Source organism: Anolis sagrei, chromosome 4, assembly GCF_037176765.1.
Source record: "Anolis sagrei isolate rAnoSag1 chromosome 4, rAnoSag1.mat, whole genome shotgun sequence".
Lineage (NCBI taxonomy): Eukaryota > Metazoa > Chordata > Lepidosauria > Squamata > Dactyloidae > Anolis > Anolis sagrei.
Genome location: NC_090024.1, coordinates 154,674,205 through 154,687,558, shown reverse-complemented (window position 1 = coordinate 154,687,558; position 13,354 = coordinate 154,674,205). Strand labels below are relative to the sequence as shown.

General features: G+C 43.4%; 1 protein-coding gene across 3 annotated transcripts in view; it reads right to left on the bottom strand.

Annotated features, from left to right (window-relative positions):
• The window catches only part of SYDE2 (synapse defective Rho GTPase homolog 2), a 50,219-nt gene extending 37,106 nt beyond the window's left edge, over positions 1 to 13,113 (bottom strand). The window contains exons 1-2 of one of the 3 annotated variants that reach the window (XM_060773854.2): positions 11,855 to 13,113; positions 689 to 1,387 (exon numbers count right to left, since the gene is read on the bottom strand). In XM_060773854.2, coding sequence (XP_060629837.2) covers positions 689 to 1,387; positions 11,855 to 12,992 — 1,837 coding nt within the window. In that variant the 5' untranslated portion in view covers positions 12,993 to 13,113. Of the gene's footprint in view, positions 1 to 676; positions 1,388 to 11,854 lie in introns of all 3 variants that reach the window. The other 2 variants (XM_060773855.2, XM_060773853.2) reach the window with 2 other exon arrangements.
• Between the last annotated feature and the right edge of the window lie 241 nt (positions 13,114 to 13,354).

The following is a 13,354-nucleotide window of genomic DNA, read 5'->3' as shown; positions in this document are numbered from 1 at the left end:
ATTCAGGCTGTAAGCACCTTTTTATAGAACACAAGCAGATCCATACATAATAGATAACTGACTGTGCTGTTGCTATGTATAGTAATTTGCACATAACAACATGCAAACTGCCTTTAAGGAAAATTTGAACATTTAGGGAAATTACTGTATATACTCATATATAAGTTGACCTTAAGTATAAATCAAGGCCAAGTTTTGGGACCAAAATAACAATTTTAATATGACCTGTAGATAAGTCAAATGTCATTCCACAGATAAGGCAAAGACCAAATTCCTCCATAGGGGGCAAACCACCCATGGCCACCATCTCCATTTCCCCATCCAGGCATTCAAAAGGGTCATGGGCAAAGCCACAGTGGAGAGTAGCAGGGATTGGTGCCTCTTTTAGGTTCTCCTGGATGGACTAAGCTCTTGCCATTCATCACTCTACTCAGATAAGGGGATGGTTCCCTTTTTTTTGGTAAGAGTTTAAGGTACAGTACCCACACTGAATGTGGATAAGTTGTCCCATGTATTTGGGGGCAGGGGGTGGGTGGCTTGACAAATATTTCTAGAACTATAGATTTGTATCTAGGGTAAGTTCACTATGAACAAAGCTGGTATCACCTAGACAGGAATGAAAAATGTAATATATATAAATATTGCCAGAGATCATGCAGCTATAAGCTTCTCTTACCTGCCAAAGTACCTTTTAATGTAGGGCTGTCATCTGTAACAAACCCGGTCAGAATACTGCATGTGGGCTTTGGCTTGTGTACTTGCAAATGTTCCATGGAATGCACACAATCTATCTGATTAACTTCCCTTGGCTGAGTGTTTCCAGTGGAGTCCGAGAACTGTGGAAGGTGTTCATTATGTCTGGCCACTTTAATTAGACAGTTCCCAGAGGGCAGCTTGTAATTAATGGCTTGAGAGTCAGAGCGATCAGCATTTCCACTTTGGAAACAAGGGAAGTCAGGCTCATCATCTTCAGGGATAGGATTATACCATATTTCTCCTTCATCATCTGCATCATTATCTTCGCTGAAATCCAAAGCATGGTTTTGCAGTGTCAAATGGTTCATCCCATTCTCAGCAGCATGTAGAAAATTGACTGTTCTTTTAGGGCTTTCATGCCCTAGCAGTTTCTTGGGAAAACTCCGAGATATCTTCGGCTCAAGCAAGGGACTTGGAAATTTCAATGCACGGTGGCTTTCACCTGAAGTTTTCTTATAAGTATTTCCTTTTTCCAAATTTGATACCCTTGGAGAACTTTGATGCAGCCAGTTCCGCTTCTTGGACACAGTGATGCTTGCAAACCGGGGCCGGCACTCAGTGCCTTCATTGGCCTTAAAGGTCTTAAGTTCCCTTCTGCTCACAGAAGGTATGTAAACATTTTCAATCAAATCTGTAAAGGGATGAAAAGTTAAATGCATTAGTCCAGACTTTAAGTATGCATTACTGGAATCTATGTTACACAAACTTCCCTAAAAAGCTGCCCTGGAAATTCGATTTTAGCTACCAAGACAAGAAGGGTCAAACTTACCCTGCAATTGTAGAATATCAATATATACAGTTTAATTGTGACAGATTTGCTAAGCAAACAGACAAGTGGAAATAGAGGTTTAAAAAAAACCCACTAACAAACATATGACTTGCTCACTGGTTTACACCACAGATTGAATGCTTTTTTAAAAAGTCAGGTAAGTATGCAGCAAACGTTTTTCTCAGTCTTTGTGACACATCATTAATTGCCGGTGGTGCAATGGGTTAAACCCTTGTGTCAACATGACTGAAGACCGACAGGTCGCAGGTTCAAATTTGGGGAGAGCATGGATGAGCTCCCTCTGTCAGTTCCAGCTCCCCATGCAGGGACATGAGAGAAGCCTCCCATAAGAATGGTAAAAAATCAAAACATCCGGGTGTCCCCTGGGCAATGTCCTTGCAGACAGCCAATTCTCTCACACCAAAAGTGACTTGCAGTTTCTCAAGTCGCTACTGACACAAAAAAAGTCATTACTTAGAAGAGGCTTCATTATGTGGTATTATGTGCTTTAGAAATCTGGTTTCGTTTCATATTTGCTTCCCCCTATCATTTTCAGCAGAGCCCCCGGGGGTGTGGGTTAAACCATTGAGCTGCTGAATCTGCTGATGGAAAGGTCAGCGGTTTGAATCCAAAGAGCGGGGTGAGCTCCCACTGGTGGGAAGATAACAGTGCTCCATGTAGTCATGCCAGCCACATGACCTTGGAGGCATCTACAGACAACGCTGGCTCTTCGGTTTAGAAATGGAGATCAGCACCACCACCCAGAGTCGGACTCGACTAGACTTAATATCAAGGGGAAACCTTAACTTTATTGTTTTCAGCAAGTAAATTGGCTCCAGACTCAGACATAAGTTAACTCATGCTCTATTGATTTTAAATGGTTTGTTCTAAGTATGGTTGTTTTTAAACCTACAGTTGAGATCCTATCCAGTAAGTGGATAGCATAAATCTTCAGAGGTGCAACAATGCTGAAATAATACTGGGTCTTACAGTTACACAATGAGATAGAGCAACAGATGACAATGCCTTAGCTTGTCCGATTGTGCTGTGACAACAACATCTGCACAACCCTCTAGAAAATACAACTATTTCAATAATGGTATTTACACCAATAGTAAATCACCTTACAGTCAATAGCTGTAAGGATTATTAAAGCTGCTTAATAGGTACACAGTCCTAAAGTCAGCCAATACAGCTCTGATTGCATTTTTAAAGGAAAGCCCATAAGTGAGGTTAATAATTGCAAAAAGTGTTTACAAAGGCTGTACTTTTTAAAAGACAATATACTGAAGCACTAGGTATCAATAGAAATGTTTTAATGCTGTATTCTAATTATATTTACAAGTGGGAAAACTGGCCTTCAGATGGCATTGAACTTGCTGGAGTTTACTTCCAAGTAAACAGTGAAGGATCAAGCTGCAGATATCTCTTCCGAATACTACTCATGTTTACTCAGAGGCCCAACGGATTGTAGTGGAACATATGCCAAGTGTGCCTAGCCCAATACCAAGTCTGTTTACTTAGAGGAAAGTTTCACAGGATCCAACAGAGCTTACGAGGAGCTCTGTAGCCCGAGTTTCACAGAAGGCCAATTCAGATTGGGTTTGGAAACTACAATCCAAAGGAAAGCAGAAGACACATCAGAATCCCATAAAAACGGAATCAACACTTCATAACTTCAAATTATTTCAAACACTGAAGGCTCCATTTACACAGCATAGTTTAGCAGAGTATTTAAGTGTGTTTTTGTGCCACTTCAAGTTTTCAAATAGAGGCCACTGTACATGGAAAATGAGGAGATTTTTAAAAATTGTGTGCGTTTGTGTGTGTGAAAGAACCTACTAAAAGGAGTCAAGCAGCACACTACACATCTGTCTATAAGGCCTGAAAGGCTCTACTGTTTCACACACATATAAAGTCCTGATCAGAGCAGCACTCAAAAGAGTCAAGAGTTGCTTGATTTTTGACTACATGCAATATAGGTGTAGCTTGTGCATATTATACAACAGTGTTTGTGTGTGTGATTAAAAGGCAAACTGGTAGTATTTCCCCAAATTTATCTTGGATCCGAGATGGATGTAGCTGATATATATGTTTTACTGGAGTGATTAAAAAGCTGAACTGAAAAAGATGTAAGACGAAAAATGTTATGCTTTTGCTCACATTAACATGCGTGTGTTTGTTATCTGGTTTGGCATGCAGGTATTTCATGGATGTTGTTTCACCACATCACCAGGGAGAGACCCCATGGGCTGGGGTGAATGTAAGAGGCTGCATATTTTGACAGCTACATCCTCAAATATGACCAGATTCACTGACAGCAGCAATGTGTTCACATAATTGCAAACGATACCACGGCCGTGTCTGAACCTGCACCACATTCCAAGAACAGACATCGCAACAAGGGGAATCTGTCCCCTCCCCAAGATTTCATACTTTACTTACATTTCTTGATAAATGTTCGTTTATGATACAGTGTAGTTAGCATCACCCACCAAGACACAAGATTCTTGACTAGTAAAGCTTTCATCCTTCTCTATGCAAAACGTATGAAGAATGAAAAAAGCCAAATGTAATTAAAGAATCACAGAGTGTGCTTCAGTGTTACATCTTCTCAGGGAGACCTTGGAAAACTCAATTTTGGGGTACAACATCCAGAATCCCCCAGCCAGAAGTCCCATGCCAACCTGGGAATTCTGGAAGATGCACAAAAACAAAATCCCTCCTTATGCACAAACTTGCCATCCCTTACAAGTTAACAAGCTAAAGAAAACTTGGCAATACTGTTACAAATTTTAAATGACTAAAGTTAGCAGTGAATCCTGCTGAATATCTCATTGAATTAACTCTTCTAGTGTGGGCTGAAAGAATGCCATTTAACCTGAAATAGGCCATATGCAATTACTTCTCATTTGCACTTTGGATGAGTCACATACTCTCAGCCCCAGAATGTCTAATGATAGATTACTTTAGGGCTCCCATAAATTGGAAATGACTTGATGGAACACAGCAAATTGGTTATAGTTATTGTGAGGTATGTAATATGTGAAAAAACCGCAGGAGCAACTGTGTCTATTAATGCATTCTTCTTCCAGTGTCTCGCCAAACACCTTTTATTATCTAATCTTCAGTTTTAAGTTTCTGGACAGAAGATTAGCAGTATACTAAAGAAATATTCACCAGGAAGTCAGCTGTTTTAATTTCAATTCAGAAATGAAGATAACTTGGGGAAAAGTGTTATTATATTGTCCTCTCCCTTAGGTTCATGATCAACAAGAGTTTTGGGTGTGTGGGTGTGTATAGGAATATGTGTTCCCTTTTAATTAGTTTAATAAAGGTATAGCCTTAATAGTGATAACAGAATATACATCCAGCCTGTTATTTATTCCTCCAAACCATACTAATAGTGATCTGCCTCAGAAATTGTTTCTGATTATATTTTATATTTTTAAGCAAGCAGACATGATCCTTGTAAAATAAACTGAATTGCCCACTGCATAGTGAAGGTATTTTATATTTCATTGTATTTAACTATAACCCAGAAGCCACTATTCTGTGGAATGAGAAACATTATCTACATATCAACCTATGGTTTGAAAACCAGTCTATTTCTTTTACTCTGACTGTTCAAGCCTGTACAATTAACAAATACCTTGTGATTATATGTCTTCTAACTTTCGTACGCCTGTAAAACAATACACAGAATGTAATATGATTGTACAACCAATACTTAGAATGTTTTTGCTAATTATATTTTTCTGAAGGAGTGTTATGCAATAAACGCAGGAGGATTTAGAGCAATGAAACTTTAAACCAAGCATAATCCTGGAACAGGACTTAAAACAAAGCTGGGAGGGGAAAGCCACCCTTGAAGAGCACTTTCCACTACAGCTATTTTAGTTGCATTGGAAAGTTAAAACATGAAAGAAGCCCTACTAGAAAGTAGCTGCTTCTCGTAGTTAATAGGGACCACACACTGTTAAGAGGGCAAGAAAATAAGTACTTAAATTCCTACAAACTTAACTTTGAGGAGGTTCATAAATTATAAAAAGCACAAGCACCTGGTAATGTGAGTATCCTTTTTACATGAACACGAATACTGCAAGAGACTAGAATCATGCTGCACCTCTGTCTGAGCACCTGGGTTTTTCAAGCAAGATCTAAAGAGAACACTGATATTGCTAAAATTTTACCAGGTTGGAAAAAGAGAGAATTTTGATAGATATCTGTGCTGAAATGCTCTGCCCCTGCAAAGGAAAAACATGGTTGTCTTCTTTTGTACCTAGTCATTTTAGCAAGATCCAAAAATATTCACAGTTTCACCTAGCATTCTCAGTGAAACATCATTATGAGAGCAAGGTAAAGATTTCCCCTGACATTAAGTTTAGCTTTGTCAGACCGGGGGGGGGGGGGGGGGGAGGTGCTCATCATGCAGTCAATGCAGTACCTGTTGATCTACTCACATCTGCATGTTTTCAAACTGCTAGGTTGACAGAGCTGTGCCTAACAGCCAGAGCTCACATCGCTCCACGGATTCAAACCACCAGCCTTTCAGTCAGCAACTCAGCAGTTTAACCTGCTGCACCACCAGGGGGCCTATGAGAGCAATCTAACGACATATAGTCAGCTAAACCTGAAATCAGGGGGCATCACTTTCAAGTAAATTTGTAGCACAATCCTATACAGTACAATCCTATACATGTCTGCCAACTAGCCCCAATGGTGGTTGCTCTCATGTATGTAGCTTTAGCTAAGAATATTTGATAAACATCACTATGCTTACATATTAGAGTAGGGCTAACAGTTAAGAGCAGCTTCTCAAAAATCTTCCTACAACAAACAGGTGTTTCCTCCTACATTTTAGAAAATTATGTCCAAAGAGGTTAACAATACTTTCATTCCTTGCAAAGAAGATTCTGAACATATGATTCATTTTCAAAACTACTTGAAAATGTATAAACTAGACCCACGATTATGTCTATAATTTAAAAAACAGCAAGAGAACAAAAGCAAGTTGATGATGCCAAAGCATCACAACAATCCTGTGGGTTTATCTGAACTATTCTAGCCAAATGTTGCTTGAGAAAATGAAAAGAACTAAGATGCAATGACAAAAAGCATGTTAAAGGTTCACCAGTAACCTTTTAATTGCATAACCATATGCATTTTAATTTGAAGCCCCAGTGAACATACTCCAAAGCCAACATGAGCAGGGTTTAATAATATGGATGGCTCTGGTAGAATCTGTGACACTACTAAGCTTTTATTTATTATTTTTTATTTATTTATTTCGGACATTTGTATCACGTCCTATCTCGACCTCCGCAGAGGGACTCAGGGCGGCTAACAACCAGCACAACATGGTGCCCACAACCAAAAACATAAATATACAAAAGCATAAATATACAATTTAAATAAAAACAATACAAAAACAGTATAAAAACATTCAAAACTACTGGATTCATTTCCTTTCCGAATGGTCACTACTTGAACTGCTCTCCTTATGATCTCTAAGTACTGGTGTTTCCGAACACTGTGGAAGGCACCTGATCTGTTACAGAATTTCCACATCTTGCTCCTTCCATCCAATTTGATGGCAACTGGAAACCTGTCTGCACAATCCAGCCAAAGTAATGCCCCACGCTTTGCAGTGTACTGATAAACACATGCTGAAATATCCATAAAACTGTTTACTTTAGGCTGACTTCTGCTCCTTAAGCCCCACTAAGCTAAAGGCAGTAGTTATCATGTCAAGCAGGAACTGTCAATAGATCAATACTTGTTTATTTTTTAGGGTTAGCCCTGAATTTATTGACTACTAACTTCATACTAACTTGTCTGGAACTACACAATGTAAGATATTTATTGTGCTCTGAGTGAGACCCTGTTAGGTGTAGGGGTTAAAGTATGGGACTGAGACCTGGGTATCCAGATTTTCCCAAATCACCACCATACCATGAAACTCTCTGAACTAGTCTCTCTGCATCTGACCTATCCAGGATTGTTCTGAGGATGAACTTGAGAGAAGGAAAGTCATATACTGCTTTGTGCTCACTGGAAAAACTGCAAAATGGAAGAAAATATTGATTTTAAGTGTAAGCCGATATAGCAGAAAAGGAACCAGAATTCAATAGATAATACCATTAGCTAAGTTAAGTGTAACAAGCTATGTGTTCTGTTGAAGTTGCACAATTTCTGAGGTAAGTTTACTGCATACTGTAGACTTTCTCAGTGAAAGAACTATTTGGACAGGAAACAAAATACAGTACAAATATTCTTTATCCCGCTTTCTTTTTTAGTCAGGATGTACCTTCTCATTTCTGCAAATAAACACAAGACTTTTTGCAGAAATTTTGGGCTTCAAAGAGGAACACATACAGAGACTTGGGAACTAGGTGGTTTACTTCACATGTGGGAACTTGAATAAGTGATTTATTAACTCAATTTAGTAGTGCATAGATGATTAATATATAAAGTAAAGTATTTTCTGGAAGTGCCTGTGCTGATCAGGCAATCTTTCTTAGAATTTCTCATGCTTTAGGGCACACAGAAAGAAGATGAAGAACTGGTGCTTGACCAGGTACGTGAGTTTTATTAGTCCCTTCCCCACATTTTTTTTTTTTTTTTTGCCACTAGAGCGGGTGTTTTCATGGACAGTTCCAGTTTTCAAGCTACTTCTTTCTTCCAAAGCTATATAAACTAACAGTTATAAAATGTTAAATTCCACACAGATTTTAACGGAAACACAATTTGAACAATCAATACAGTCAACACTCTTCATATCTGTTGGGGTCTGGTTCCAGGACCACTGTGGAAACCAAAATCTATGGATGCTCAAGTCCCATTATATACAACAACATAAGTGGTGCAGCAGATTAAACCACTGAGCTGCTGAACTCGCTGATTGAAAGGTTGGTGGTTCGAACTTGGGGAGCGGGGTGAACTCCCACTGTTAGCTCCAGCTTCTGCCAACATAGCAGTTCAAAAAACTGCAAATGTGAGTAGATCAATTGGTGGGAAGGTAAATGTGCTCCATGCAGTAATCCCAGTCACATGACCTAGGAGGGATCTAAAGACAACACCGGCTTTCGGCTTAGAAATGGAGATGAGCACCACCCCCCAGAGTCGGACTCGACTAGACTTAATGTCAAAGGGAAACCTTTGCTTTTTTTTTTTTTTTACATAAAATAGCAAAATCAAAGTTTGCCTTTTGAATGTGTAAAAAGGCTGAAGTAATTGATACTTGAATCTGTGGATATGGAGGGCCAAATTGGGAGAAAATGGTTCAGAACCAAGCACAGTATCTTGTGCTATATGAGCTCGATCCATCCTCTTGCAGCAGGCCCACTAGTTTGAGTGAGGCGTATCATAACTAAGTGAAGTCCCATGGATGGAAACAGGTTTGTACTGAGACTTCTGTATATTTGCAGTGTAGAGAGTGCTGCTATGCTTCCCTCCGTTGTTTGTTTCTTCCCTCCATAATCAGAGAAAGAATGAGAAGTGCAAGAGGTATCACTGAAATCTATGGGGCACAAATTACTTTGTGCCACTGGGGAGGAATTATTACTCATTGTAACTAGACTATGAATACTCTTAGTAACCCAGTAAAGGCTTAGCCTATACAAGCACGAGCATCATTTATGTGCTTTTCTCCCGCCTATGAATTTGGCATCACATTTGCAAATGAGGATTTGGCATGTAAAATCTGTAAAGTCCCTCCTCTCTTATTTACTTGCTTTCACATGCCTTTTATGTTAACTTTACACAATCGATGGATACAATCATCCATGGCTTGATTGTTTTAAAAATTCCAAAAGGCAAACCTTGATTTTGCCATTATCTATACGTGACACCATTGTACTATGCCATTGTACATAAAGGAACTTCAGCATCCACAGATTTAGGTATCCCCAGGGATCCTGGAACCAAACCCAAAGGGAACCATTGCACTGATTGTCTTCAGTTACAAACAACCGATTTACAAAGAACTCATAGTTAAGAAAGAGGGTAAGACAACAGGAAATTAGATAAATCTACCCATTGGAAAGGAAATTCACTCCTGAAAGTGTCATCATGGGGAAAAAGTGTCTCCACTGAAGCTTTTCCACAAATCTATGTTTTCACAACAAGCCATTTTTTTCAAAATCCAATTATCACAGGGATGGAAAGTGAAGGAACACAGAAAGCAAAACAAACTTCTCAGGGATGTTAACCCTTCCTTATGCTACCCAAAGATAGATAGATAGATAGTTATTTCTAGCTGGAGTTCCACTTCAAAAAGTACATGATTTGACTTACATACAATTTCAGCTTAAGAACAAATCTACAGAATTTATTTATTTATTTACATCACTTATATCCCGCCCATATCAGCCCGCAGGCGACTCAGGGCGGTCAGAACCTATCTGGTTTGTAACTTGGGGACTGCTTCTAATGCTAACATTCAATTTGCTTTAGGAGCCATTGGGTACATTGACACTACTTCAACCACCAAGGCTCAATAGTATGGAATTGTTGAAGTGGGTAGAGAGGCTCCAACACTCTTTGGCTAACAACCTTGTAAAACTGCAACTCCCGTGATTCTGTAATATTAAACCATGCCAGTCAAAGTAGTACCAAACTGCATTACTTCTACAGTGTAGATCGGGCATGGGCAAACTTCGGCCTTGCAGGTGTTTTGGATTTCAACTCCCAGAAATCCCAGTCAGCTTACTGGCTGTTAGGAATTGTGGGAGTTGAAGTCCAAAACACCTGGAGGGCGAAAGTTTGCCTATGCCTGGTGTAGATGTAGATGTACCCATTGACAGAAAGGGGTTTTTTTTATATGTGCATGTGCTTTATTTTATTGTAATTTATACTGTGTTCACTTTTATGTTTGTTTTTAGGCACATTGTGCCATCTGTAAGCTGCACTGAGTCCCTTCAGGGAGATGGTGGCGGGATATAATAAAGTTGTTGTTGTTATTGTTATTATTATAAACATAACAAGATTAGTACACAGCAAACAAGATCACTGTGCTGGCTTTTGTATTTGATTGCACGTCGGACACTTCCCAAGTGTCTAGGACTGTGTGATGTATTGGTGAACAATGCCTGCAGATCTAAGTAGGGTGGCCATTTGCAGCTGTGAGGTGGACATTTTGTCAGCACCGATTGTTTTTAAGTGCAGGCCAAGGTCCTTATGCACTGCACCCAGTGTGCCAATCACCACTGAGACCACCTTGACTGGCTTGTGCCAAAGTTTTTGCAGCTCGAAGTTTAAATCCCCATATTGTGCAAGCTTTTCCAGTTGCTTCTTGTCAAACCTGCTGTCACCTGGAGCCGAAGTGCAGAACACCCGGAGGGCTTAAGTTTGCCCATGCCTGGGCCACACCAACACCAAAGAGAGCCCCCACCCCACCCCCCGAAACGGGAGTTCATCTCAACTTAGTGAAAAGTGAGGGTGGTTTTCCCAGGGACCTTCCAGACAGACCCAGGATCTGATCGCGGGTTTTCTGCTTTAGACTGGATTATATGAGGGCCCTTCCACACAGCCCTATATCTCAGAATCAAGGCAGAAAAATCCCACATTATCTGAGTGGGGACTCAAATAACCCTGGTTCAAAGCAGGGCAAAAGTATGATAGCTGGGACCCAATGCTGGTTGTGCAACGCAGGTCAGAATTAGAGAAACGAAGACGTTATGTATGTGTTTACATACGATATCCGGACAGGCTTAAGCACTATGCTTGGCTGTTTGTTGTCCCCCACCCCTTTCTATTCCCCCTTTTTCTGGTGAACTATCTTGCCGCAACTGGTGTCTCTCACCAGATGTGCTGTCTCAGCATTGGGTCCCAACTACCATACTTTTGCCCAAAGCAGATATTGTGGGATTTCCTGCCTTGATACTCTGGGATACAGGGCTGTGTGGAGGAGCCCTGAGTCCACACTCAGATAATGTGGGATTTCCTGCCTTGATATTCTGATATAGGGCTGTGTGGAAGGGCCGTGAGTCCACACTTTGATAATGTAGGATTTCATGCCCTAATGTTCTAGGCTACAGAGCTGTGTGGAAGGGCCCTGAGTCCACACTCAGATAATGTGGGATTTTCTGCATTGATATCCTGGGATACAGGGCTGTGTGGAAGGGCCCTGAGTCCACACTTAGATAATGTAGGATTTCCTGCCTTGGTATTCTGGGATATAGGGCTGTGTGGAAGGGCTCTGTGTCTGCACTGCCAGATAATCTGGGGTATAGAGAAAGCCTGGACCAGATCCTGGGCTCCTCTGGGGCCTGCCTGGAAGGGTCGCCCAGCGTTGGCCAGCTCTGGGGAGCGGGGAGGAGGCCTTACCTGTCAGGAAGATCCTTTGGTCTGAAGGGGGCGGCGGGGGAGGGGTCCCCTTGGCGGGAGGGGGAGGGCAGGGCGAGGAGGGGGTCTCCCCGGCAGCCCCTCCCCCTCGCCCTTTGATGGCCAGCGAGAGCAGGCGCCCTTTGTACATCCACTTCTGCAGCTTCCGCACCGTCAGCGCGGGCGGCTTGAAGGAGGCGGATGGGGCTGGGGATGGTGCCGGTGGTGGCGGGAGGCTCTTTTCCGTGGGCTCCTCGCTGGGCGGCGGCAAAGGCGGGTGAGGCTTCGGTCCCCTTTCCCGCCTCCTCGGGTCCCAAAGCGCTTCATCCTCTTCTTCTTCCTCCTCCTTGGCGGGCCCCACATCTGCTCCTTCGCTGCGGCTCCTCCTCAGGGAGGTCTTCGCTTGGGCGCCGGGGAGGCCGTCGAGGCTCTTGCTGAGCCTTTTCCGAAGAGGAGGAGGAAGAGGAGGAGAAGAAGAAGGGAGAGGAGGTGCGGAGCATCCCTGGCGCTGGCTGTCCGGGAAGGACCAACTTGGCGGCGGAGGCAGGCCGTGCATGGCGTGGAGCAACAGCGCGTAGGCCTCCTGCAGCTGGATGCGCAGCCTCCCCGCGCTCTCTCTCGGCTTCCCGCCTTGGACGCCTTCCCCTCCGTCGGGCAAGTTGTCGTAGTAGTCCTCCTCCTCCTTCTCCTCCTCGAGGAGCCTCGACGGTGGAGGAGGAGGAGGAAGAGGAAGAGGGGGGAGCCGTGGCCCTCCTTCTCCTTCCGCGCTGCTTTGGGGCCCCGTCGCAGGCTCCATCAAGACGTTGCCATGGTGACGCCTCGGAGGGGCTTTGGCGTCCCCTCCGCGGGCTTCCCTCCGGCCCCGAAGCTTGGAGAGAGTCCGGCGCAGAGGGTCAGCCATGCCGCCTTCCGCCTGCTTCCCTTCAGGGCGCCCTCCTCGCTGCTGCTGCTGCTGCTGCCGTCGTCGAGGGGAACGGGGGCGGCCCTTTGCCTCCAGCTCCTCCGCCGCCGCCGCCCATGGTCTCACTCGGAGGGGCTCTCTACCTCCTCCTGCTGCTGCTGCTTCTGTTGCTGCCTCGGCTGCCCTCCGCGCATATTTGGCATAGCTGAGCGGGGTGAGAGGGCGGCTGCCACTGCGCATGCGCCGCCGACAGCAGCTGGGAGCCCCTTCGCCAACACCACCTCCTCCTCCTTCTCTTCTTCGGAGGGCGGCACGTCGAGGAGAGCAACAGGCCGCGTTCGCCGACACACACACACACACACACACACACACACACAAGAGAAGGAGGTGTTCCCGCAGTCGGTTCCCTCCCAAGGCAGTGGCGCCCAACCTCCCTCGAGCCCGCCAGGTGTGCTGGACTTCAGCTCCCAGAGTTCCCCGCGGTTGGCCAAGCTGGCCGGGGCTCCTGGGAGTGGGAGTCCCAAACACCTGAGAGCCCACTGCTCACCTGCCTTCCGGGTTGTTGTTGTTGTTCATTCGTTCAGTCGCTTCCGACTCTTCGT